Genomic DNA, 22,789 nt, shown 5'->3' with positions numbered 1-22,789 from the left:
ATGTTGTGAATGGTGCCTCTTCTGACCACAAAATTGGCAAATTCTGGCATCGACCATAGTCAGATGGAAAAAAACACGAATGGGGACTTCCCTGGTGGTCCAGTGGTTAGGACTCGGCGCTCTCACTGCTGGGACCCCGGGTTCAATCCCTGGTCCGGGAACTAAGATCCCACATGCCACGTGGCAGGAAGGAAGGAAGGGAAGAAGGGAGGAAGGAAGAAAAGTGACTTGGGGACTTGGTGGAGGAATGAACAGAATCGAGCAGATTCCGAGAGGACAGCTGAGTCTCACGGCCCAGCTTGGGGAAGGATGAGGGTCCAGCACAGACAGAGGGAGGAGCTGCTGGAACAAAAGCTGAGCCAACATGCTTGACCCTCCAGCCAAGGGAGGGGGATGGGAGGAGAGCAGGGCAGCAGAGCCAGAGGTTCAGGGGAAACACAAGAGCTCACACCTACCAGGGACCTGCTGCTGTCTTACATGACTTAACCCATTTCCTCCTCAAAATGACCCACGATGATGCCACTACTGTCCCATCTTAGAGATGGTCAGACTGAGGCCCGGCAAAGTTTACTCATGAGCCTGGTGTCCCAGAGCTAGTAAGTGACAGAGTCGGGCAGCCTGGTTCCAAGTCCTGCTGCGGTTAACTCGCCTCTGCCTGTCCAGAAGTCCGAAGCCAGGCACACAGATTTTGTTGAGCAGCTACCATGCTCCAGGCATTGTTTTAAGCACTGGAGCCATGAACAAGATAGATTAGACAGCTCCTCTAGGGAGCTGACATTCCAGGATGAGAGACAGGCAATAAAGAAAGAAACAAAGATCATGTTGGCGGTGATACGGGTCATGGAAACAAATCAGGAGAAGAAGTGAGAGACACGCTTGGTGAAGGGTTAGGGAGGTCAGAGAGGCCTCCTCCAGGATGTGACATTGGAGCCGAGACTGACCGGCCACTCAGAGCCTGAGGGGAGAGCTTGCCGGGAAGAGGGAAGGAACAGCCAGTGCAAAGGCCATGAGGCAGACGGAACGTGGGGAGGGGCTTGGAGATGCAGTCAGAGCCAGCACGGGGGAGATCGCAGGCGTCTGCAGCCTTGGCAACCACACATTCTCGGCCGGTGGAGCCTCGTGTCCAACAGCTGCATCGATGACTGACACCCCAACCACATCTCTCGGTTGCCTCTTCCACCTTCACGGCGCAGAGGTCCTTTGTCAGCTCCAGAGGGACGAGAACTGTCGAGACTCTAATCTGCACCTCCTTCGACCACCTCCTTCCCTCTTCGTGGCAAAGCCAGCCCAGGCCTTGAAGGACACTCTTGGCAAATTCACCTCTACTTCCCAGCCCTTAACGATAAGGCCCTAGAGTGAGAGCACGTTGATTCAGCCACTCGCTAACTCTGGGCGAGTCACTACCTTGATTTCCTCATCTGTGAAAGAAGAGAAGCATCAGGTGGCAGCACGAATTGGACGGGGCGACGCCCAGAGCCTGGTGCCTTGCGAGCGCTGGTAAGGCTTAGCTACTGTCACAGCTGTTGGCTTGATTCAAATACAGCTGTTGGCCCGGCGTGCACGGGCCACGTAGAGGCTTACTGGGGTTTGTCCCTGGACCCCGTTCCTCCTTCCATGAGTTACATCACTTAGACCTTTCCATAGGCAGAGTAGCGAATTCACACTGACAATTCAGATGGATGTTGCTTTCTCATAACAATAACAAAAATAACCACAGCTAACATGTATCTGCGTCTATGGCGTGCCAGGCTCTGTGCTAACGCGTACACAGCTAATTCTTCATTTAACCCTCACAACATCCTAGGAGGTGGGTGCTGCCGTTGCCCCCCTGCAGAAGATGAAGGCAAACCTCCGAGGAATGAGGTGGCCCGTCCCGGGCCATACAGGTGGAAATAGTAGAGCTGGGATTTGAACCCAAGCCATGCGGCACCAGAGCCTGCCCTCTTAGGCAGGACGCTTAATCTTCAAGGCAACAAGCGTCTCATGAGTAGGTGCTGCGTTTCAGACTACGTTAGGAGCAGAGGCACAGATATGTGTAGAAGAATGGCTAATTATAGTAGTATGGGTGTAGTACAAATTGTATGTGTAGCAGTAATGTCTCTGGGTTGAATCGTGTCCCCCCAGATTTCATGTCATTCCAGAACCTGTGAACATGACTTTATTTGGAAATAGGGTCTTTTCAGACGTAATCAAGTTGAGATGAGGTCGTACTGGATTAAGATGGGCCTTAACGCCAATGACTGGTGTCCTTACAAGAAGAGGGAGGCTTAGACACACACGCAGGGAGGTATGTGAACTGTGGAGGTGGACGGTGCAGGGCTGAGGCTGCAAACCAAGGGCTGCTGGCAGAGTCACCAGAAACAGGAGAGACGCCTGGAACGACTCCCCTCCGGAGCCTCCAGCAGGACCAGCCCCGCCCGTGCCTCGATTTAGCACTTCCCGCCTCTCAACTCTGAGAGGATAAATATGACTAGTGGCCTATTTGAGGCCACTAATTTTTCTTATAAGTCTAGTTGATTGACTACGTTGTGCTAATTTCAGGTGTACAGCAAAATGATTCAGTCATACATATATATATTCTTTTTCATATTCTTTTCCATCAGGGTTTATCCCAGGATATTGAATACAGTTCCCTGTGCTCTACAGTAGGACTTTGCTGTTTATCCATCCTATATATAATAGTTTGCATCTGCTCATCCCAACTCCAAATCCATCCCTCCCCCACCTCCCCTCCCCCTTGGCAACCACAAGTCTGTTCTCTACGTCTGTGAGTCTGTTCATAAGTTCATTTGTGTCATATTTTCGATCCCACATATAAGTGACAGCATATGGTATTTGTCTTTCTCTGTCTGGCTTACTTCACTTAGTACGATCATCTCTAGGTCCACCCATGTTGCTGCAAATGGCACTATTTCATTCTTTTTTTTTTTCCCCCACACGTGGGAACTAAGATCCCACACGTGCAGCATGTGGGATCTTAGTTCCCCGACAAGGGATCGGACCCGCACCCCCTGCAGTGGGAGCATGGAATCTTAACCACTGGACCGCTAGGGAAGTCCCAATATTTCATTCTTTTTCACACAGGCCACCTAATCTGTAGTAATTTGCTGCGGCAGCCGAGCACACTAATAAAAGGGAGACAATAGAAAAGATAGTTTCTCAAGTCACCCTTAGCCCCTGTTTGGCAATAAGCGTTCTTTCTGAAAGTCATGGTTCCCCACGGGCGGTGAGTAGGCAGGGAAAAGCCCGTGATGAATCAATCCCTGGCCTCACAGGAAGCTTGCTTTCCTGTCAACAAAGCACAGAGTGAAAAGCCGTCAACCTTGGGCCAGAGGGCTGTCTGCCTGGCCACTGTCACAAGGCTCCGATGGAGAGAATATTTTCATCCAAGGAAGGATGAGCAGAGCCCACCCAGCTGTATTTGCCTCTGGTCCCCGAGATGCCCCTTCCGCTCAGGCGGACAGCGTGCTGGTGGGGACAGCTCATAAGAAGAACCCCAAGGCTCACAAGTCTCGGTTTAAATAATGGGCCAGATATTTCCCCACAAACCCTCGACACGAAAAGCAGAAGTTCTTGAGCACTTGGCAACCCAGTTCCCTTTGAGGATCTGTTAAATGCTCTGCATTGACTCTCAACCCGAGGGAGAAAAAAAAAAATCTGACATGCAAAATTTGGGGTGACATTTCAAAGCACCCTGAACTCCTGAAGCCCATTTACTGATGAACAAATACTTCTGAATGGCCCACTAGGTGCCGGGCACCGTGTTAGGAATACAAGGGTGGAAGAAGAGACAAGGCATTTTTCTTCCTGAAGCCCAGAGCTAGAAGGGCAGTGGATACTTTCCTGTGGCCGCCATAACAAAGTACCAGAAGCTGGGTGGCTCACAAGGATAGAAATGTGTTCTCTCACAATTCAGGAGGCGACAAGTCTGAAACCAAGATGGCAGCAGGGCTGGTTCCTTCCGGAGGCTCAGAGGAAGAGTCCGTTCCAGGCCTCCCTCCAGCTCCTGGTGGTGTCTTTGGCTGGCAGGCACATCACCTTCTCTGCTGCATGTCCCTCTGTGTCCCCTCCTCTTTTTACAAGGACACCGGTCGTTGGATTTAGGACCACTCTAAACCAAGTAGGATATCACAGAGGTCTTTAACTAATGACATTTGCAAGGACCCTATTTCTAAATAAGGTCATGTTCTGAGGCTCTGCGTAGACATGAATTTGGGGGTGACGCTATTGAACCCAACACAGGTGGTTAAGCAGTCACCATGGAGAGCAGCAAAGGTATACCTGAGGCATCCAGGAAAGGGTTCCTGAGGACCTCCTGTGGAATTAGGAACCAGATGGTGAGTAGAAACTAAAACAGGAGTAGCGGAAAGTGCATCAAGAAGAACTAATCACTATACGTATCAACGCGATAGATAACCACCAAGGACCTACTGTACAGCACAGGGAACTCTGCTCAACATTCTGTAAGAACCTGTGCAGGAAAAGAATCTGAAAAAGAATGGGTATACATATAACTGAATCAGTTTGCTGCACACCTGAAATTAACACCACATTGTAAATCAACTATACTCTAATATAAAATAAAAATTAAATTTAAAGAAGAAGAAGAACTAATCACATAGGTGAGGCCCAAACAGAGGGAGGCAACAGCTGAAGAAGCGTTCAGACAGGCGGGGCCGTGCAGAGGACGGTGCGGAGGGTGGGCCGGGCTTGAACACTGCTCTTCGGAGTTTGGATTTTGTTCTTAGGGTCACCAAATGCCTTTGAAGGACTGGAAGCAGAGAAGTGCTTCTAGAAAGTTCACCTTGGCTGAGGTGAGGAGGATGGATTGGAGAGGGTGAGACCGGACGCAGGGACACCAAGGGTCCCTATCTCAGGGGAAAGCTCCCAGCTTAAGGATGCAAGTGGCTGAAACTCCAGAGACACCCCATGTGTTGTCCTAACAGCCGGTTGGGATGATTCCCACGGAGCCAACAGGAGGGGTTTAACCCAGGCAGGTGGGATCTGAGCGGGCCAGTCAGATCAACGTCAGCCCAAGAAGAAAACCGATCTAAAATATTCATAAAACTTCGGCCAGTTCAGAAATACACCCCCTCCCCTTTTGTGGTCCCTTAGCGTTAAGTGCGCCTTAAATGGACCAGTAAGTCCTGTCCGCTCACAGATAAGTAAGTCCTTTGGCCTTCATGTGCCCCACTGACTTTCAGTCACTCTTCAAGGGCACCTTCTCCCTTCAACCCCCAGGCTGGGGTCCACACCCTCCCCACAGACTCCAAAAATTCCTGATGCAGCCTCTCGGACTCGACTGTAATCTGTACTTTCCTTTCAACCTGTCTCCACTACGAGAGCTTGAGGGCAAGGACTGTTATTTGTTCACCTTTGTGTTCCCAGCTCCTAATACACACACACACACACACACACACACACACACACAGACACTCACACAATAAGCGTTATCAGAATTCCCTGGCAGTCCAGCAGTTAGGACTCAGTGCTCTCATTGCCGGGGCCCCAGGTTCGATCCCTGACCAGGGAACTAAGATCCCAACAAGCTGTGCAGCATGGCCAGAAAAAGAACAGTTATCGTATGGACAGATGGATGGATGGACTCCTGCATGACGCTGTACTGGCTTCAAACCAAATTCATCAATCAATTAATTAAATCAACATGGACCCATCAATTGCTCTTTAAGTGCTCTATGCGGCCCCCTCCCCCCAAAAGAGTCAGGATGAAATATCCAAAGAGATGCCGGCTTGACATCTCAGACTCACCTCATTCCTTCTGCAGCCATCTTATCAAGGTTGGCAGTGTCCTTCGTTTCTGCCCAGTTTGCTCCCAGGTCACCCCACCCCATGTCATCTGCCAAAATGATCACGAAATTCGGTTTCTGTTCTCTTGTTTCCCCACTGAAGCTAAAATCCACGAGAGGATAAAGACATCCCAGGAAACTCACCCCCACCAACAAAACCTTTAGGAAAGGGCAGGCCATGGCGATCAGGGGAGGTTTCCAACTGTGTGCAGTGATGCAGTGGTGGAGTTTCCAAGAAGATGCTCGTGGTGATGGTGGTGGTGGTGATGCCTACAGGGATGGTGGGCGCTACAGAAATGAGGCCCGCGTCTGGAATCCTAATTCACGAGAGTTGGGAAACTCACGACCCTGAACTTGACTTTCTCCAGCGCAGCCCCGTAAGGTGAGGGGTCGTGTGCAGCAATCAGACCTCAGTGTCAACAACTGCTCCCTGGCCACTTAGGAGATGACCCCTCTGTGCTCAGAGATGTGAGAGCCGGAGCTCGAGCCTTGCATCTATTCGGGGCTCCAGCTGGCAAGTGTGGGATAAGTTTTCACATCTGCAGAACACCTGGACGGTCTAGAAGCCACAGTCAGTCCCAGTCGAGTTTCTGAGTTCCAGATGGTTGAAGGCTTCATGTGTCTGTAAGGTTTCCTGAAAGAACAGAAATTGACAAGAAAACAGAGTTGAAACTGCCGGTGCAGCTGTGTTTTACTCAGTAGCTTAGGAAATAATCACTTTTCCATGCCGACAGATGTTCTCCTTCTTATTCAACTACTGAACGGGTTCATCGCTTTCTCCACCGGAGAAAGAGTGATGCTAATATTTGCAATAGACCTACAATTACAGGGTTGGAAGCAACAGTAGAGATGATCTCTCATAACCCGCTCACCATATAGAGGAGCATATACCGAGGCCCCGTGTGCCGGGTGGAGGGGTAAAGGGACCAGCACCACAGCACTCTGTGAAATCCCAGCGCACCCCACCTCCTACCTCACTGTGCTTCTCTGATTCACAAGAAATTCCCAAACTAAGCGTGACCTTGTCAAAACCCACAGGGATTCTAGAAGAAAGGGTGAGACCCTTATTACCTTATTACCAAGACATGATTCTTTCTAACAGTCATGCTGTAAACTAGCATTTCTATATAAAATTCTTTTTCTTTCTTTTTGGCCGCACCTTAGTTCCCTGGCCAGGGATTGAACCTGGGCCCTCGGTAGTGAGAGTGCTGAGTCCTAACCACTGGACCGCCAGGGAATTCGTCAATAAAGGAGCAGTCTGTTTTTGTTTTTGCTTTTTTGCCACACCGTGTGGCATGAGGGATCTTAGTACCTGTACCAGGGATTGAACACAGGCCCCCCGCAGTGGGAGCTCGGAGTCTTAAACACTGGACCACCAGGGAAGTCCCTCTATATAAAATTCCTGATAGAAATTAATTGGGAAGAAAAGGAAAGGAAAAAAAATCAGTTAATGGCAGAATCTAGGTGGACAGTCTAGGGAGCTCACTGTAGAACTCTTTCCATTTTGCTGTACGTTTGAAATGTTTCATAATAAAATGTTAGGGGAAAATGTCCAAAAAATGTTTAACGGAAATGTGTCCCTTTACATCTTGACAATGTAATTTTTAATAAGAAAATCTTAAGACATGCTCAACCGGTGCTTCTCACATTTAGATGTACACACAAATCAGCTGGAGATTTTATTAAAATGTAGATTCAGTAGGTGAGGCTGGGACCTGGGGTCTGTATTTCTAACGTAGCCGTTAGATTACATTTTGAGTAGCAAGATGCTTAGTTAAAAATATCCAGATTCTGGTCCGAGAAGAAAACTAACGTAACTGGAGGTGATTAACCTAACTGATACTTAACCTAACTAGAGACCTAACTAGAGATGATTCAGCTTCAGTGGAAAAACACAAAACAATAAATCAGGTTGAGTTCTGAAAGACAGAAATGGAAGGTTATGCTTTCAACTGCAGGTTGCAAATGGAAACACAGAATAAATAAAACCGTATTTTATCCCTAGTTCACCTAAAAGCCCTAAACTGACTAGGCTAGTAAGGAGACAGAGACTTGAAATTCTGGATCAGATTTTAAAAACCTCCGTGGAACACCCAACCCATTAAAGGAGAACCAAGTTATTATAATATACAAAGATGCGGGACTTCCCTGGTGGTGCAGTGGTTAAGACTCCGCACTCCCAATGCAGGGGGCCCAGGTGCAATCCCCAGTCAGGGATCTAGATCCCACATGCATGCTGCAACTAAGAGTTCGCATGCCACAACTAAGGAGCCCGCCAGCCGCAACTAAGGAGCCCGCCTGCCGCAACTAAGACGCAGCACAACCAAATAAATAAATAAATGAACAGTCGCATTCTTCAAAAAATAACAGTAATACTAATATATAAAGGTGCTAGTAGGGCTGGGGTTGTGACAGATGCCATTTCCAGTTGTGTATCCCTGCCCTTGAGGAATGAATGCACAGCCGACCAAGCCGGCCAGCCAACCCAGATGGACGGGAGTGGTTGGAGGTATGTAAGTTCTGGAAGATCCAGATAAACTCGGAAGGATAGGCAGCTATGCACTTAATCAAAATAAAAGGAATTCCGAGTCAACAGTCATGGTCATCTGGAGGGCAATGAATCAATTGTTCAGCAACGCGAATTCTTCTGTTTTCCAAAAGGAAAGTTATTATTTCAAACTCAATTAGATTCAACTGGTATTTGTTGATCTTGAGGCCCCAAAGACTTCTCCCTTTCTAGAAGAAAGAGGCTTTGCACAAGCAGGGTGCCTAACAAACACTTGTTGACCTGCCTTATTCTACTGGCTTCTGACCATGAGCAACAGTTGCAGGAAGCTTTTCTTCCTAAAGCTACTTAGCTTGGAACACTAGAGCGGCCTCATTCTTCACCCATAATCCACTTCAGAATGACCCAACACAAAACGCCCCGGGGGGGAGAAAAACCCACTTAAGAAGGAAGTTAAAATTAAGGTGGGAACATAAGTAAACAGATTGTTTTTCTTAAGAATTCTGTGGATAAAACATTCCTCTGAGGTTTTCAAAGAGAATCATTAATACTTAAAATTTTTATGGCCTGGAAATAAGCTAATTTAGCCAGTACACCATTGCCCTAGCCTTCACGCCCACACCTCCAGGGAGACATTTAATCCTTTCCCCACTTATTGTTTTTAACTAAAGGGAAAAAGCAAGTCAGACATTCAAAGAATGGACTTCAAGCCACGGACCTTGATTAAGATCCAAGCTGACATTATGGAAAACAGTATGGAGGTTCCTCAAATTAAAACTAGACCAAACATATGATCCAGCAATCCCACTTCTGGGTATATATCCAAAGGAAATGAAATGAATATCTTGACGAGCTACTGGCACCCCCATGTTTATTGTAGCATTATTCACAAGAGCCCAAGTACCCAGTAATGGGTGAATAGGTAAAGAAAATGTGCTGTGTGCATTGTACACGCATAATGGAATTACTGGGCCTTTAAAAAGAAGGAAATTCTTCTCCATTCGTAACAACCTGGATGAACCTGGCGGATACTGTGTGAGGTGAAACAAGCCAGGCACAGAAAGACAAATACCACATGATCTCACTCACATGTGGAATCTAAAAAAGTAGAGCTCACAAGAGCAGAGAGGAGAACGATGGGTGCCAGGGGCTGGGGGGTGGGGGAGATGGAAGGGAGTTTGTCAACGTACAAACAACCAGTTACGTACAATCAATCGCTTCTGGGACTTCCCTGGCGGTCCAGTGGCTAAGACGCCACTTCCAATGCAAGGGGCCCAGGTTCGATCCCCGGTCAGGGAACTAGATACCACATGCCTGCCACAGCTAAGAGTTCGCATGCCACAACTAAAGATCCCGCGTGCCGCAACGAATATCTCACGCGGGGCAACAAAGATCCCACGTGCCGCAACTAAGACCCGGCACAGCCAAATAAGTAAATAAATATTGTTTTAAAAAAAAGAGTCAATTACTTCTGAGGATCTAATGTATAGCACAGCGACAGGATCTAACGTATAGCATGGTGACCAGAGTTCGTAAAACTGTATCACGTAGTTGAAATTTTGCAAAGAAAGTAGATCTTCAATGTTTCCACCACCAAAAAATTTATAAGGTAACTATGTACGGTGACGGGTGTGTTAAATTAGCTTGGTTGTGGTCATTTTATAATGTGTATGTATATCAAAACATCACGTTGTATATAATTTTTATTTGTCGATCCTACTTCAATAAGGCTGGGTCGTTGTGCTTTTTTTTTTTTTTTTTAAAGATCCAAGATCTTTTTTAAAGCTCTTTTTTTAAAGACTACCGGCTCAGTGTCTTATCTGAGGTTACTTTCCCAAACTTTCTTTACACGTCACACTCCCCATCTCAGAAGGGAGAGTGGGGACTTCCCTGGGGGTCCAGTGGTTAAGAATCTGCCTTCCAATGCAGGGGACACGGGTTCGATCCCTGGTCGGGGAACTAAGATCCCACAAGCCGCGGGGCGACTAGGCCCATGTGCCACAACTAGAGAGCCCGCGCGCTGCAACTAAGACCCGACACAGCCAAATAAATAAAAGAAGGGAGAGTGGACACAGGCAAGGAGCACTCCTGGGGGCTTAGGAAGAAGGGGGAGCATTTGACAAAGCCTTCGCCGCTCCTTCCACTGGGCTGGAAGGTAACCAACCACCTACTCAACAAACACGCCCAAGGAAGGGCCATCTGAGCTCACTGGGATAGGTTTTGCTGAGCACAGCACCAACCCCGCCCGTGTCCTCAGGAGCTCCGGCTGCCAATCAGCTCTGCGATGGTCTGTACTCTTTTCCACGACCCCGCCGTAAAGCAAGGCCACTGGGCCTGCTAACGTCTGGCCTCCCTGTGGGTTCCGGGCTTGCTGATGGGGAAGGGTACTCATCACGGAAACGACTCACAGGCGGGCTGTGGGCCTTGGAAAGGAGGAGCTGCCCCGAAGATGTGCTCTGCAGGCTGCACACCCGGGCCGGCTGCCCAATACCTGACCCTGGCTCCCCGCGGGCCCCCCGTGGCCAAGCAGCCCGCAAGAGCGCCTTGCAAACAGCTGAAGCAACAAGACAGTGGAGCAGACCTTTCTGGCAGAGGGCTCTGTTGGTTTTCCAAAGACAAAGCTTCGGATGAGCTAAGGCCAAGAAAGACAAAGGCGCAGAGGGAGTGTGACCGCTGGCTGCAGAGTTCTGTGGTTTCACCCGCCCAGTCGGACCGCGGTCCCTGGGGGCGCTGGCTGCAGCCAGGAGTCACGCGGGGGTCCCGGGGCACCAGCTGCCCACGTCTGTCGGAAATGACCCCCCCCCCCCCGCAAACCCCGTGCCTTCAGTCATCCATCCGGCGAACGGGGACCGAGGCACAGGTCTCGATCTGGGCGCTGTGCGTTCAGCAGTGAATGACACACAGAGCCCACTGCCTTCCTGCCACTTACCTGCTGGGGGGAGGAGGGGAAGACGTGGACCCAGGAAACGCATCAGGGAGAAAATCACCACAGGAAGGGGACTGGGGAGAGCGAGCCAGTGAGCAGGTGCGAGTTAAAGGAGAAGGGCGGGGACCACCTCACTGACAAGGTGATCTTTCTAGGTGGATCCAGGAGAGAAGGGGAGGAAGCTCTGCAGCTCTGGGAGGTTCAGTCGGGAAGGGATGCCGCGGGCAGAGAACCCAGCAGGGCGCAGGGCTGGGGCACGTGAGGGCAGCCGAGAAGCCGCAGGACAAGCCTCGGAGTGAGGAAGGGCGAGGATTAGCTGGAATCGGGAGGAAGACAGCCTCTCCTGAGCCAGAGGATTCAGGCAAAAGCACCGAGCTCTGACTTTCAACGTAACAGAATCCCTCTGGCTGCTCTACTGAGAGATTAAGAGTCCATTGTCACAGTCCAGGTGAGTCCAGGTGAGCCCAGGTGAGTCCAGGTGAGAGACAGTGCTGGAGTGAGGCAAGCCAAGCGCCCAGGGCGCAAAACTTAAGGAGGCGGCGCTGCAGCTCAGGTGCCCTGACCGTCAGCGCAGCCCTGCCGGTGAGCACCTCCTTAAATTCTGCCTCGCCCTCATCCAAGCCCAAGGGCAGAGGAAAATCCGGTTACTGTGGTGGCCAATATCAGATGGTCATTTAACATCTGTGTGTAATAAACATCCTCAAGGCCCCTTCCCTTTGCCTCTAGACCCCAACATGTCAGTTTGGGGCTGGCCCAACTCGGAAAGATTTCTTAGAGCATATGTGCGGGGCCGCAGTCTTAGCTCAACAGAGGATGCACAGGAAATCTTTTTTCTGTCATCTTTTTTTCTTTTCATTTTATTGAGATATCTTTGACGTACAGCACCTGTGTAAGTCTAACGCACACAGCGTAATGACTTGACACACATATATTGTGAAACGATGACCACAGTAAATTTAGTTACCTGCCATCATCTCGTAGAGACGCAAGAAAATGAGAGACAGAGAAGAAAAACAAATGCTTTTTTCCTGTAGTGAGAACTTTGAGAATCTACTCTCCTAACAACTTGCAAATATTCCACACGGCAGGTTCATTCTAGTCATCCTGTTGTACGTTACATCCCCCGACTCATTTATCTTCTCACTGGAGCAAAAGAAATCTCTGAATACCTCCATCCAAACTGGGAGAGCAATTCCACTTAGATAATTTTTTAAAAAATGTTAAGCTTGAAGACCTATAGCCACACCCTGTTGGGAATATCAACCTCTGTGACCCCAGGGATGCCAGGAAACTCATCCACAGGAACAGATGACATCCCGCCTGGCTTTAGGCTGGAACCACTTGCTGGGACTGTCCCAGAAGGAAGCCACATGGCAAGAGCCAACTTGGGAAATCAGAGGTGACATCACACCACGCATCTAAAACTCAGCAGCCCTGCAGAAATTATATCTGGGTCCTTGAACACAGGTCAGAAAAACAGAGAGAGCAGATGGGTCTCTGAATAACATCCTTCCTATAAAACTCCATCCTCCACTTGAGAAGAAAAATCATGAGGGGTGGGATCCAGTGAAAAGGGCTTACAGTCAATTACCTGAAATCCACTCCCTTAAAGCCTGTTTGCCAAATGTCTAAGGACTTTTTACAAAGCGGTGTTTATTATTACTTATTAAACTTTTTGTCATGAAAGTTGTCAAAATACAGAAGTTGAGAAACTCACACATACCTACCCAACATCTAGGTTCAACAATTATCAACACAGGGCCAGTCTGGTTTTACCCGTCTCCCCTCCTACTTGTCTTTCCCTCATCCTCCACTTATACTGGATTATTTGGAAACAAATCTCAGATATCATGCAACTTCATCAACAAACATTTCTATGTAGCTCTCTAAATTGTAAGAATTATTTTAAAATATAATCACAGGGACTTCCCTGGCGGTCCAGTGGGTAAGACTTCGCCTTCCAGTGCAGGGGGTGCAGGTTCGATCCCTGGTCAGGGAGCTAAGATCCCATATGCCTCGCGACCAAAAAACCAAGACATAAAGCAGAAGCAATATTGTAACAAATTCAATAAAGGCTTTAAAAAAAATTCAAAAATTAAAATAAAGTATAATTGCAATTCTAGTAAAGCCCCCTTTTTTAAATAAACAATCATTTGTTAGTATCATCAAAAATCCGATTGGGGCTTCTCTGGTGGCACAGTGGTTTAAGAATCTGCCTGTCAATGCAGGGGACACAGGTTCGAGCCCTGGTCTGGGAAGATTCCACATGCTGCGGAGCAACTAAGCCCGTGCGCCACAACTACTGAGCCTGCACTCTAGAGCCCGGGAGCCACAACTACTGAAGCCCACGTGCCTAGAGCCCGTGCTCCACAGCAAGAGAAGCCACCACAAGGAGAAGCCCGCGCACCACAATGAAGAGTAGCCCCTGCTCACCGCGACTAGAGAAAGCCCGCGCACAGCAACAAAGACCCAACGCAGCCAAAAATAAATAAATAAATAAATTTGTGAAGAAAGAAAAAGAAGACTGACTGGGGTTCATGTGTCAAAGCTTCATTTTCTTCCTGTGTCATTTTTGCATGAGAAGAGGGAAAACTTTCTCTTAAACGCTACCTACTGTCTCTTCTGTTTTTGCAGATTTATCCTTTCCCCAGATCTGTTGCACCTCTACAATGAAATATGTTAGATTCCATTATGGACTGAATGCTGGTGTCCTTTCCAAATTCCTGTGTTGGAGGCTTAACCCTCAATAGGATAGTATTTGGAGATGGGCCTTTGGGAGACAATCAGGGTTAGAGGAGGTCATCGAGGGGGAAGCCCTCCTGATGGGATTAGTGCCCTTATTTGAAGAGACAGGGGAGAGCTTTTTCTCTCTCTCTCTCTCTCCTCCCCAAGAACCAAATCAGCTGGCATCTTGATCTTAGACTTCCCAGCCTCCAGAACTGTGAGAAACAAAGTTCTGTGTGTAAGCCCCCAGTCTGTGGTATTTTGCTATGGCAGCCCAAGCCTGCTAAGAGAGATTCGAGCTAAGTTTGGTTTTTTTAAAATAAATTTGTTTGCTTGTTTATGTTTGGCTGCGTTGGGTCTTTGTTGCTGCGCGCGGGCTTTCTCTAGTTGCGGCGAGAGGGGGCTGTTCTTCGTTGCGGTGCGCGGGCTTCTCATTGTGGTGGCTTCTCTTGTTGCGGAGCACAGGCCCTAGGTGTGCGGGCTTCAGTAGTTGTGGCACACGGGCTCAGCAGTTGTGGCACACGGGCTTAGTTGCTCCACTGCATGTGGGATCTTCCCGGACCAGGGCTCGAACCTGTGTCCCTTGTACTGGTGGGCGGATTCTTAACCACTGCGCCACCAGGGAAGTCCTCGAGCTAAGTTTTATCTGAGAACCTCTGTGGCTGAAGCAGGGGCAGAAGTAAGGATAAGACCAAAACTTGGGGGAAAAAAATGCTTAATTCAGGGAATTCCCTGGCAGTCCAGGGGTCCAGTGGTTAGGACTCTGTGGTCTCACTGCCATGGGCCGGGGTTCGAGCCCCAGTTGGGGAACTAAGATCCTGCAAGCCTTGCGGTCTTGCCAAAAAAAAAAAAAAAAAAAAAAAAAAAGCTCAATTCAGTGAAGTAGTTACTTGGCAAATCTGCTTTTTGGAGAATTGGCTTTGGGGATGTAATGGCCTGTCTGCAGAAGAATATGTGTCCAGGATTCAGAAGAGTCATTTCCTAGCTGTGTGACTTTGGATAGGTTATGGAATTTCTCTGGGCCTCAGTTTCCCCACTTACCTGAAAAACAGAGCCATAGAAAAGTTCCTCCACCCCAAACCCAACATGAGGATGAAATAACCCAACACGAGTGCCTGCTCCCGATAAGTGCTCAGAGATGTGGACTCTTATTCTCCCGTCTCTCAACTGGCTTGAGGGTAAGGAGGTAACAGACATGAGAGTGCTCTGGAAAAGTACCATATGCAAAGTCAAAGCGTTGCTACAATTAACATTAAGCAAAACTGTTCCAAGTTAGATGGTGAGACCAGACGCCCTCCAGCTATTGGCTGACTCTTGGTCGTCACTGTCTGTCAGCATTCTTGGCTGTTGGATTCTGAACCCAGAAAAGGTAAAAGATACAAACACTATGGTTACAACAAGGCCAAAGGGAAAGTGAAGAGTCATCCTGATTTGCATTTTCAAAGCTCCAAACTATAGTTCCTGGTCACACAATCCCATGGTTGTCGGTGCTGTTTTGGGAAAACCTGAGCTGGGTCCTTCTGTCCCAGGCAGACTCTGGTGACACCTAGCATGGTCCTTGGAGTACACTGCCTACCAGCAAATCTGGTTTTGGACAACGTAGCAGTACGAGGTCAAGATGTAGAGGGGCTGTGAGGGAAACCGACCTTTGCTGATGATGCCAATTGAAAGTGGGAATTACGTAATACCATTTGCAGCCACATGGATGGACCTAGAGATTGTCATCCTGTGTGAAGTAAGCCAGACAGAGAAAGACAAATACCACATGATATCGCTTATATGTGAAATCTAAAAAAAAAAAAAAGGGTACAAATGAACTTACCCATAACACAGAAATAGAGTCACACGTGTAGAAAACAAACTTATGGTTACCAGGGTAACAGGGGAAGGGATAAATCGGGAGATTGGGATTGACATATACACACTACTATATATAAAACAGATAACTAACAAGGACCTACCATACAGCACAGGGAACTCTACTCAATACTCTGTAACGGCCTATATGGGAAAAGAATCCGAAAAAGCACAGATATATGTATATGTATCACAGATTCACTTTGCTGTACATCTGAAACTAACACAACATTGTACATCAACTATACTCCCACAAAAATTTTTTAAAAAAGAAAGTGGGAATTACATTTTAATATCAGAAACACCCAGAAGGATTACCTGTCCACGACACTGAGCTAACTGCTCCAACAAGAAAACACCACAACTCTAAGGTGTGAATTCCATGAGGGAAGGGATGTCTATCTGCTTCACACACTGCATAATCCGGTTACCCAATCCAGGAAGCGTTCAACCCATATTTGCCAAATGAGTGCATCTGACCTGAACCACTACGGCCGAGCCTCCATTCCACCCTGAAAACTCAGCTTCATCTCATCACTTCCCTAAATTCAGACGACCTTTCTCAGTTCCCCTGCCTCTGAGATTCTCACTTGCAAAAGCGCCCTCTGAGATTCTCACTTGCAAAAGCGCCCTTGCTGACGTGCTGCTTTAGGTGACAATCACATATGTGTCCTCTCTTTAGAGTAAACACTTTGAGAGTACAGACCACATCCTCCGAGGTGTGGTTTTGTGGCCTGGGAAACTACTGCATTCGCCAGTGCGCATGAGTGGGCTGTATGAGCAGAGGCTGTCCGGACGGAGGAGCGATGGACGTGGGATGGAAGGATGGATGGATGTTGCCTGTACCCAGCCCCGCCCCAGATCCCTACTAAGCATCTGAGCTCAACACAGAGGCCAGAGCCCTCCACCGACCACAGCAGGGCAGGGTCCCTCCTTGCCTCAAACGCCTAACGCAGTCCGGGAGCATCCTTCTAGCCTCCTTGCCTCATCCCGCTAGCCACCTGGAAATGCACGGATGCACTGCTCTGACAGGGTTAAAATAGAAGCTTGACAGTGTGTGCTGTTCCAGGGAGCAGCCGGACAGGCTGTGCGTGTTTAGACAAGATGGGGAAAGCTAGCATCTCCCTTTAGGCAAGAAACATAGCAGGAGAGCAGGTTTTCATTCCTTGGACTTTGAGGAACATGATGGGTGGGACGTCAACAATTATCCAAAGGAAGTCTGGTTTGGTGGGGACAAAACCCAGTGGTCCCACACCCAGCACTTTCCAAAACTTCATGACTCACGACCGTGCCATGAGTCTAATATGACATGTATTTGTTCCTGAAAGCAATGTGATTAAAATTACTTGGTTCCGAGAATTTTAATTTTTGTTTTGTTCTGTTTTTAGGACTCTTGCAACAGGCTTGAGATCATTTATAGAGGCCTCCTCAAGGCCATTGTTCTATTTTTTTCTTTACAAGCAGTGAGAAAATGACAAAACTACAGGAGCAGTAAACAATGGAGACAAAAAAGGACAAATGTCAGTGTTAACATCCAAGTAAAAGTTACTCCAGAGTGAACGCAATGCACACGGTGATACATCAACACTGCCCAGAATGGTAACCAGGCGTGAGAGAATTCAGGTCACCAGAGGCCCCTGGTACCCTGGGTGGGGAGGTGATCTCCCTGTCCCCAAATCCAGCATACTCTCCCCCGACCACCACCTTCCTCTCATTCTCTTCATCCTTCACCCCTCCGCCTTGCCAGTGCTTGCAAGAACTTTCCTACCCATTCTAGGCCCACCGAGCTCCATCTTCCTCAACGCCCCCAGCCTCTTACACAGGTTAATTCAGTTAACCTAGCAACACAGCACTAAGCTCCCCACACAACTACCCTCTGAGGGAGGTATTATTATTATTATTATCATCCCCCTTTCGTGGATGAGCAGACTGAGGTGGAGAGAGGTTAATTCACCCAAGGTGACACAGCTACCAGGGCAGACCTGGGGTTCCAAGTCGGGCCTTAGAGTCCATGTTCACGTGCATCTTAACATTTATAGCATCTTCCACCAAACCTCTCAATTACACAGCCCCCTCCCTTGCCTCTCACAGTCCAGTGTGGTGACTCTTGGGTTTGTTTTCTCTCTCCAGGGAGAACAGGGAACCTCATCTTGCTTGTCCTCATACTAATACGGATCCTCCTCATTGGCCTGCAAATGTTTCTGCTTGGGTTCCCCACTAAAAGAATCTGGAAAAACAAAACACCCCTTCCGTATTAACTCAAGCTGCCATAGCAAAGTACCATAGACTGGGTGGCTTAAAAAATAGGAATGTATTTTCTCCTGGTTCTGGTGGCCAGCAGTCTGAGATCAGGGTGCCGGCAAGGTCAGGTGCTAGTGAGAGCTCCCTTCCTGGCTTGTAGATGGCTGTCTTCTCACTGCACCCTCACATGGCCTTTCCTCAGTGTGTGCTCACAGAGAGAGACATGGAGAGACAGAGAGATTTCTCTCGCTTCCTCTTCTTATAAGGGCACGAATTCCATCATATGGGCCCCACCCTCATGACCTATCTAACCCTAATTCCTCCCAAAGGCCCCATCTCCAGATACTGTCACATTGCAGGGGGGAGGGGGGAGGGGGAGGAGCTTCAACATCTGAATGGTGAGGGGCACAAACATTCAGCCCCTAAAACCCTCACACAGGGTTAAGTTACCTTCATTGCTTCATCACAATTCTAAGTAGCTGCAAAAGTTATCACTTCAATTGTATCCATAAATGTTGACTTTTATAACAAAACTATTAAACCATGCTTTCAATGTATCCCATGTCATATAAACACCAGACCAATTGCAGGATCTTAGTTCCCTGACCAGGGATTGAATCCAGGCCCCAGCAGTGAAAGCGCCGAGTCCTAACCACTGGACCGTCAGGGAATTCCCACCTCATTCATTCAAAAATTACTTGAGAAGAGTTCTCATTAGGTTGGAAATTTTCTATCATTTCTCTCTCTTTTTTTCAAAACTGTATTTCCATTCTATCTCAATATACTAGACCTTTATGTTCAGAAGTAGTGAATTACCTTATCCTACTTTTCTGGAACACAGACTTTGTGTAGAAATTGAAATTTAATTGCTTATGCTTTGCTCCAAGTGTTAAAAAAAAAAAAAAAATCTCTTCTGGGTCGAGCCACTATCATTACTACTGTAAGTAACTGTTTAGAATCAAACAACATATATTATCAATTTTGACAAATCATTATTAAGCACAAGGTAACTTTCTTGGAAATGCATCTTTAACAAGATGCACTTGGGAGATGGGACATATTGACTTGAAGAGAGGAGCTTTCCCTGACATAATATTTTGACCTTCCCCCCAGAGGTGTTTACAGCTAGAGCAGGGCACCCTAGTGAGATCTTGGCTCTGACTAAGCAAGAGAAGGCCCACCAGGCAGGAATAAAGGAACAGCGGGCCTGCCCCATGCTGAATTCTCAGACAAATCAGCTTCAGGAAAGAGCTGATGCTCTGAAAAGTGATTCCCCCAAAACTGTGCCTCAGAACAGATCTTCCCATTGGGAAATCTTCAAATTCTCCCCAAAACATGCATTTCTGTTTCCCTCAAACCATCAAATGTCGGGGTTGGGGGAAATCCTGTAAACCTCAAGATAAACCCAGCACCTCCACCTCGAGAGTCAGGATTCCTAGAGGGAAAAGTCTGTGAAGTTCCGTGCTGTCCGGAGAAGCAGATATTAACGTTTTAAAGCGAGAGTTTGAGTTCATCGAATACTCATGGTAAGACAGGCACGTGGTGCCGACACAGGGAAGGAGGAGAGCGGGCGGTGGGCAGGCTGTCCAGGCCTCCCTACGAGCCCCTCCAGGGCTCCCCCTCTGCCTTGGCTGCTCTCAGGACCCAGCCCTTAAAAGCGGGCTTATACTTCCCTGAGCTCCAGACAAGATTCCTTTCAGTCTACTTAGCCCAAGTTGAAGTTCTCACGGGCTGGTAAATGCAGGCAGCTTATTTGCAAGCCAGGGTCATATCTGCCTAGCAACCCAACATGCAGACTAGAAGGACTCGGAACGTCGACAGAGACCCGGCAGGCCAAGTCTGCACAAAGGAATCTGTTCTCATGCAAATGAGCCAAAACAGGAGGGCTAGAAAAGAGACAGCAGTGGGGACAGCTCTCGGGAGCCAATGCATTTCCAGAGATGTTGTGGGACTTTCTAAAGGCATCATTATAGCCTTGCCCCCTGTAAACGAAGGGCCCTAGGGGCTCTGCCGCCACTTGGGTTGCGAAAGACACAACAGAAGAGGCTAAGAGGGGCGCTGAACCCTGAACTTAATTTCCTGATTTTTCTGGTTCTGTACTCCAGGTTCTAAAGGTCCTTTTGTTCGTATTTAGAACTAAACAGAGTTAGTTTTGTTTTTCTTTTTTTTGGGGGGGGGGGAGGTAATTGATTAGCATGGTAATGCAGTGCTTTCCCTCCTTTGCTTTCCCTGGAAGAGAGAGAAAAACAGGGGTTTTCACACTTGGTCTCACTAGGATTCAGGGAACAAGGTGAAGCCAGCCTCTAATCATGGTGGGCAAATGTCACCAGTTTGTGGCTGGCAAGACTGGACAGGGGTTGGGTTTCCAGACACCTTTTGCTGTTATCCGAGAGCAGGTGGCAAATGTCATACTTGGAAGCGCTCTCAGTTGCAAAAAGAGACAGTGTGTCTAAACCTTGGGGAAAATCCCTTCCATGCTCTGTGCCTCAACTTTTCTCATCTGTAAAATGGAGATGAGTGTCAACTGTAGAAGGTTGCTGATGGGCTTAAAATTAGATCACATGAACCACACCTAATACAGGGAACAAAGCAAAAGTGCAAAAAAAATACTAATAGGTATAATTAATATTAACAAAAGAGCATTACATTATTATTGTTATCATCATTACAGTCATATGCTCCTCCAACAGCTAGCCATCTCACCTGGTCATACGCTCAGATGTGACCTTCCCAAACGTCCATTCACCCCTAGGGCTTTCTGCATTATTTGCCTAATGTTTAAAACCAAGAAGCTGAAGCACCAAGATCTTTGGTGACTTGCTTGTCACTCAGCTATAGCTAATGGGCTGCACCCCTAGGTTCCTAAGCAGGTCTCAATACAGTATGTGCTGTGTCATGTTAAATATGACATTTCCACACTCAGCAGGGACAGGTCCCAAGGCACTGTAAGATCCTAAACTATATTTACAGGCATTCCTATTTTAGCATCAAGTGCTTTCATGCCGGTGGTTAAAGTCACATTCTAAATTTCATAACGTGTGGAGTCCTGGAAGAACAGCTCGAAAAAGGACCGCGTGCAGGATGTGTGCTGCAGTCAGCTGTTGGACTTGGAAAGCCACAAACAGCAGTAACAGTAAGAGCTACTGGCTAGTGAGGGCGTACCATACATAACGCCAGTCGCTGTGATCCGTCCTTCACCGGCATCATCAATTAGATCCTTTGATTCTGGGAATATCATGATTGTCCCCAGGAAGCTAGGTTACTCGGGCAAGGTTGCAAAGCTCATCAGTGGCCCCCGGCTGTACCGCCCCGGTCGTAAGCAGGCACTCTGCGCCAACACACCTGCTCCCCGAACCCACGCCAGAGCTTGTTAACAGCACAAAATGGCACTTAACCCAGTAGACCCGATGCCAAAATCACGGGAGAAATCAGGCAGCGACCGCAATGGGCTTTTTATTACGATTCAGACCGCCGACTCCTCCCGGTGGCGACCCTAGGTACACGCACCCCCAAAGTAGGCTCTCCCGAGTTTCTCACACCAGAAGCACATTCTCCGAACCCAATGCAGGGAGCGGCTGGTGCGAGTCGGCAGGGGGACGCGGAAAATAAGGCATTCTGCTTCCGAGCAGTTCTCAAAGAGGCCCTGGGGACGTGAGGTGGACACCGGGCGGCCGAGTCTGTGCCCCCGCGGGCTCCGAAACGGCTGGCACCCAACACACGGCTTTGTCCCCGTGACGAGCTCCTTACTGAGGTTCCCGAGCATCATCTGCTGAGCCCCCTGTGACCCTGGGGTCCGGGACTCAGGGATGAGGGGCACGCAGCCCCTCGACGTCCGGGTCCCTCGCCCACCGGAGCTCCCCGCGAGTTCTGCGGCCTGGCACCTGTGTGGACGTCGCCTCCCGCTTGGCGGGGAGGATGCGCGCGCGCCCCGGGCCGGGGATGCTGACTCAGCCCGGCTGCTCGCCCACATCCCTCGCGCGCAACGCGATGCTGTCGCTTCTGCAGCAAAGGGGGGAAAGCAAAGCGCCCGTGACAGCCGGCCGCGAGCTTCCTGGGGCCCGCACACCCCCCCCCCAGGGGAACCGCTGGGGTGCGCGAGTTGACGAAATCGGGGGAAGCGGGCATGAGAGGAGGAACTCGGGGTCCGCGGCGCCGCGCGCGCAGCTCACACCCGAACTGGAAGGAACCTGTTCTGCCCGGGGCGGGCGCTGAGCCGCCGCAGCCCGGAGCCCAAGCCCTCCGGGCGCGGGCGGGGCCGGCGGGAAGGGAGGCGGCCCGGGGACCCCGCACGTCCGGCCGGACGTGTCCGCAGAGTGGGTGCCGGCGCGCCCCGCTTACAGTGCGGCCGAGCGCCGGGGTCCGGTCGGGCCAGGCGCGCCAGGATGCGCGGGGCCGGGGCGGGTGGGGGGCGGCCCCGCGGGACCCCACGGCCGGTCTGGGGTCTGGCACGGCGAGGCCGTTACCTTCCGTGACCCACGGCCCCGGCCCTGGGCGGGCGCGGGCCCGGCACGGCCTCGTCCACGTGGGCCGGCGCGCGCACGCCGGGCCGGCCCCCTCCTTGGCGGCGCTCCGCGCTCGCAGCACATGGTCGGCGGCGCGCCCCCGAGGCCGGCGGAGACCGGCTGCAGCCGGTATAGGATAAGCGATAGGCAGCGACGCGGGGCCGGGGCGCGGGCGGCGGCACGCACGGCTCGGCGCGGCGCGGCGCGGGCGGCGGGGAGGGGGGCG

At 49.5% G+C, this 22,789-nt stretch overlaps 1 protein-coding gene across 5 annotated transcripts in view; it reads right to left on the bottom strand.

Moving 5' to 3' along the window:
* Window positions 1-22,789, bottom strand: part of ARSG (arylsulfatase G) — a 116,157-nt gene that overhangs the window by 64,203 nt on the left and 29,165 nt on the right. For 4 of the 5 annotated variants that reach the window (XM_059997117.2, XM_059997118.2, XM_059997116.2 and 1 more), the window contains exon 2: window positions 5,770-6,441. In XM_059997117.2, coding sequence (XP_059853100.1) covers window positions 5,770-5,987 — 218 coding nt within the window. In that variant the 5' untranslated portion in view covers window positions 5,988-6,441. Of the gene's footprint in view, window positions 1-5,769; window positions 6,823-22,789 lie in introns of those variants that run through there. The other variant, XM_059997119.2, reaches the window with a different exon arrangement.

Source organism: Delphinus delphis, chromosome 19 (assembly GCF_949987515.2).
Source record: "Delphinus delphis chromosome 19, mDelDel1.2, whole genome shotgun sequence".
NCBI lineage: Eukaryota > Metazoa > Chordata > Mammalia > Artiodactyla > Delphinidae > Delphinus > Delphinus delphis.
The sequence above is the reverse complement of the archived record's forward strand: the minus strand, read 5'-3'. Positions and strand labels throughout refer to the sequence as shown.